The following is a 4,857-nucleotide window of genomic DNA, read 5'->3' on the forward strand; positions in this document are numbered from 1 at the left end:
TCAAATTTGACCCCCTTATTTTTTTCTGACTCATCCATTTATTTCATGGGATTTATGCTATGCTATTCATTAGGGATTACATAATACTTGTAAATAACGACTTTATTCTCCAATCAGATGTATTATTATAACATTTTCTCTTTTTTAAACTATTCTTGTGAGAACCTATTTCTCATGAATGCCAGCAGGTCCTCATTTTAATTTTTTTTCAGTTATTTGTCAAGACTATTAACCGCTTTTTAGACTACAAGTACAGAAAAACATATTTTATATTGGTTAACTGAGTATTATTTCAAATGACAATAAAAATCATAATTTTTTACAATTTTTTATTTTTATAAGCCATGATTACATTCAAGGGGAACCATACATCACGGAACTAAAGTCAGCTGCTGTGCATCCTTAGAAGAGAATCAATTACTTTGACAGCCCACACATGTAACAACCTTTCGCTCTAAAAAAATACATTTGTTGCACACATGTTTCCTACAAGTTTTACAAATTAGGAATCCCTTAGCATCCTTTTTACATTTCAAACGCACTTGACATTTCTTGCGCTTCGCGCTTGCTTCACACAGATTATCATCGTCCTCGATCTGCGATGGCCCCTGACGTGCGAGGGTGTTAGCAGCTGTTAGCTCCTCTACGAGAGTAAGAAGGAACTTACGGCGAGAGATCTTACAATTGTTTACCTCTCTAAAGAGAATCCAAGCATTTATCCCAGCGAGATCCAGAATGTTGCTAAAAGTGTGAAGAGGCCAACGTCGAGCTGCAGGCTTTACTGAATAAAGCCTCGCCATTTGGTCTACTATATCTACGCCGTATTTGTTTTCATTATAAAATAAAACTGTCTCTGGTTTATGTTTAGAACCTAAATTAACGGTCACATTTGGGTGCATAGTACTTACTATAAGAACATTTTTATTTTTCTTGCCTTGATATACGGTGAGTGTGACATTATCCTTTTTCAGAACTCTAGTTTCGTGCAGCTGCATGCGACAGGTTTTGATTTCAGAAGGGATCTCCCTTCGAGATCTGTTGATAGTTCCAACTACACTAGTGTTCTTACTCCTCAGAGTCTCTGCGAGGTAAAGAGAAGTAAAGAAACTATCACAAGTTATATTCCTTCCTTTTCCTAAGTAGGGGGAAATCAACTGTAGCACCACGTGATCTCCGAGACGCATATCATTTGGCCTGGAATCATCTTTTCCTAGATAGGGAAAAGCATTTATGATATACTTTTTATCCTTATCCACAGCTAGCCAAAATTTTTGCCCGTACTTATCCGGCTTACTTGACATAAATTGCAAAAATGGACAACGGGCTTTTGTGGGGAAAAGTTGTTCATCTATTGTTACGTAGGGCCCTGGAATGTAGCATGCCTGACTATTTTCAATGAAATTGCTCCACACCTCGGATATAAGCGCAAATTTGTCTGTAGCCAGTCTACTTGGCCTTGTTGATTTTATGTCAAATCTAAGAAAACGCAAAATTTCTTGAAAACGGTCTCTAGACATTGCGGCTTTGCATAAGGGCAAACCCCACTTCACTGACCATAATGATTTTATGGGAAGAGATTTGGCCCCGAGGACTCCTCTCAAATAGAAAATTCCTAAAAAAGCATCTAGCTCCTCTAATGTCACAGACCAATTTTGATCTCCAAGCTTCATTCGAGCTTCTGTTTCGGTACAATTTTTTATTATCCTGAGAATTTTTTCGTCTATAATCAGCCTCCAGGCGCTCGAGCAAGTTTCATTTATAAAGCGCTTGGCATGCGCTGTGGGTCCTGCCCTATCCACGAACACATTTTGTCTCGCAAGCCTCCCAGGAAGACCTTCATTTGGGGGCACTACTCTCCACTCACTACCATCTGCGGCATATAGAATAGTACCTATGCCATTTTCTCCCTCCGATTCTTTACCTCTTGGGAGACACATTTGCGAATCCGTGGTATCTAAAGCTGTCGTCATGACATAACCTCCACGACTCCCACGACTTTTTAGATGTCCTCGTAGGCTCGTTGCTCTCCGAACAGCTCCGATCCCTCGGCGGCCCCTACTTCCTCGAACCGCACGGCCCCTGCTTCCTTCTAAAAGCTTCCTTTTCTCTGAAAAATAATTTCAAGGAAAGAAATAAATATCTACCAGTACTATTTTTAGTACATCACATTCTCATGTTATTTCAAATTACTTACCATGCTCAATAGTATTTTTCCTTAGATCTTGCTGAGGGGGTGCACTGCTGTCTTCCAACCTTGTATCGGGGACATCTGAATCCGATTCGGAAGATGGGATGGAATGGTTTGTCAGCAAAAAAGGTTCTTCGTCGCTACTCGAATCACTATCTTCCCCTAAACCACAATCAGAACCCGATTCATTTCCACTTATGTCCTGTAAGGCTGCGAGAAGCTCCTCGTGGGATAATCCTTTCCGAGCCATAGCTAAGAACACGGACAACGAGTGAAGTTCGCTGTCGACAAGTCCACCTTCCAACAGTGCTCGTCTTCGACTGGCTTTTGAAACAAACACTGAATGGTAGGTAGTAGAAATATGAGAACAAATGATGTGAGAAAATGTAATCACCATCACCACGCAGAGACAAAGTTTCAAATCGACGCTCACTAAGCATCAAAAAACTTCGCCAGTCAACACTCCGCCTGCCAAGTAAAAAACTATCAGATTTCAAAATCAACGACGCGGACTTGTGAATGAGTAAGCTTCAAATTGAAGGAATAGACACATTGAAAGTATGAACACACTCAACGAATATCAAGTTTCAATTCAAACACCACGGTGACTGATATTTCAAGTAAACATCAGAGAGGAAATGCAAAACAAGCATGTTGATGTGGCTAAGGAGTAAAATATGGACTTTTACGACTTAGAAGGTATAGAGAGATGAGATCGTGTTTCATTAGAGTATTTTCAAACAGTTCAAAAACACATTTATAGTATAATAGCTATGATGCAAAGAAATGGGAACGTTGAAAACTCTATCACAGGGAGGGGGTCAAATTTGACCCCTCCGGGCTCGAAGGTAAAAGTTAAATTTCCAAATTAACCGTTCAACCGTTTTTTATGAAATTCACCGTGTTCACGTCTTGTCATAAAAGATGAAAAGTCACAAAAATTCAATTCAATCAGAAAAAAATTAAGAAATCGTCAGCAATTTAAAAACGCCGAGGGGTCAAATTTGACCCCTTCGGCCTTCTAGTGTTAACAGTTCCTTGAGGGCCACATAATTGGTTGCCAGCCAATGCTGGGTGCTCCTCCATACATTGCAGCATTATGGCTCGCTGCTCTAGAGAGACTGACATTCGCTTCCTTGGTCTGCATCATGTTCTGAATTTGAGAATTGAAGTATTGTAAAACGATGAATTTTGAATAATCAGTCATGAATAAACAATTATCTACTTAAATTATTATAATTCACATTCATTTAACCTATGAAAAATATTGTAATCCAACTGAAATGAATATAGGTATCATCAGAAACATCATTATGGATTAGAAGACATATGAATGCGTAGGAAAAAATTACTATCTAAAATATGTATTACAGAAAACAATTAAAGCAATAAAAATTACATTATTACATACTGGAAAAACATCTTACCTTTCAGGCAGGCAAAAATAAACCTACAATAAATCTAAAAATCAATGATATTTGTTTCAGCAGAACATCTGAATGTCATGAGTGGCTTTATGATCTAATTAAAATTCACCATACTTCATGTACTACATGGATAGGTCTTCAATTAATGTATTTAAAATATAGACCTTCCTCTTGACATTTCTCAATAAGGTATTTGCAACAAATATAACCCAGGTTGGGTAAGACAATTAAAAAGGGCATCGCAGGAGTCGTGGCATCTAATCATGGAATGGCATCAATGACACTAACACTCGAATTAAAGCTGCACGTAATTTATCTTACAGGAAGAATGCCACCAGTCATGTCACTATGTTTTTACTGCCGAATTACAAACCATACAAAGCATTTTTTTAACCAAACATTTCAAGTATCCTTACAGCCAAAGTAACTAACACCCGCCCATAATAATTGACCAGAAATGAATAGGATTCGTCCAGCGTATTGTGGGAAGATTTTCGGATGAGAAAGTAAAAGAAAGGTGCTATTTAGCTCTCGTCCGAACGCACCTTGAATATGCAGCGAGCGCATGGGATCCGGCGCAGAAAGAAATAATCCGCGAATTGAATAAAATACAAAGGAAGGCTGCGCGGTTCGTCGAAAACTTCTGCGGGCGTACAGACAGCGTTACCCAGATGTTAAGCGAATTAGGTTGGAAGCCGCTATAGACTCGATGGCTGCACGCTAGGCTTAGATTGCTTGAACTATTGAAAATGGATATCTTTAAGAGCGACACGGAGAACATAATATTAGAGCCCCGCTATATATCCTGGTCCGACAGAAGTGAAAAATTAAGAGAGATATTTTGTCGAACGAATAGATATGCGATTCCTTTTTCCCCCGAGCCATAAAGGACTTAAATAAATGCAAGTCGTAATTTCGTTAGAGCATTTCCTTTTTATGTGCAAATGTCTGGTGGCCTAAACACCCCTTGCCTCACGCCTTTTAGGCGGCTTCGGGGTAGTGTGTAGATGTAGATACTCAAAATAGTAGGGAGAGAATCAGTATGACTGTAGGGAGCGTTGGACCGACAACCGAAGAGGTACGGTTTCAAAAACGCTTCTAGGTGGACTTCCCCCTCCCTAATAATGCGTCATGCAGGTAGAGTCGTTCCTTTAGGAACAACTTAGAATACGGCCCAACTACTTGTTATTTTATAATCCACAAGTGATGTTTTTGTTTACATGGTAATATTTAAGACGTAAA

General features: G+C 39.2%; 1 protein-coding gene across 1 annotated transcript; it reads right to left on the reverse strand.

Annotated features, from left to right (window-relative positions):
- Positions 1-395: 395 nt before the first annotated feature.
- Positions 396-3,209, reverse strand: LOC124156831. The gene is made up of 2 exons (XM_046531334.1): positions 2,195-3,209; positions 396-2,107 (listed from the first exon to the last, which is right to left on the reverse strand). Exons 1-2 carry the CDS (start codon positions 2,583-2,585, stop codon positions 414-416), a joined length of 2,085 nt encoding a protein of 694 aa, XP_046387290.1. The 5' UTR covers positions 2,586-3,209; the 3' UTR covers positions 396-413.
- Positions 3,210-4,857: the final 1,648 nt, after the last annotated feature.

This window comes from Ischnura elegans, chromosome 4 (assembly GCF_921293095.1).
Source record: "Ischnura elegans chromosome 4, ioIscEleg1.1, whole genome shotgun sequence".
Classification (NCBI taxonomy): Eukaryota; Metazoa; Arthropoda; class Insecta; order Odonata; family Coenagrionidae; genus Ischnura; species Ischnura elegans.

What these genes read in the sequence shown, in the direction of transcription:
- LOC124156831 (XM_046531334.1), bottom strand. Translation starts at nt 2,585, where the DNA reads ATGGTGATTACATTTTCTCACATCATTTGTTCTCATATTTCTACTACC. An exon ending in GAAAAATACTATTGAGCATG is followed by an intron (nt 2,108 to 2,194) that starts GTAAGTAATTTG and finishes ATTATTTTTCAG; the next exon opens with AGAAAAGGAAGCTTTTAGAA.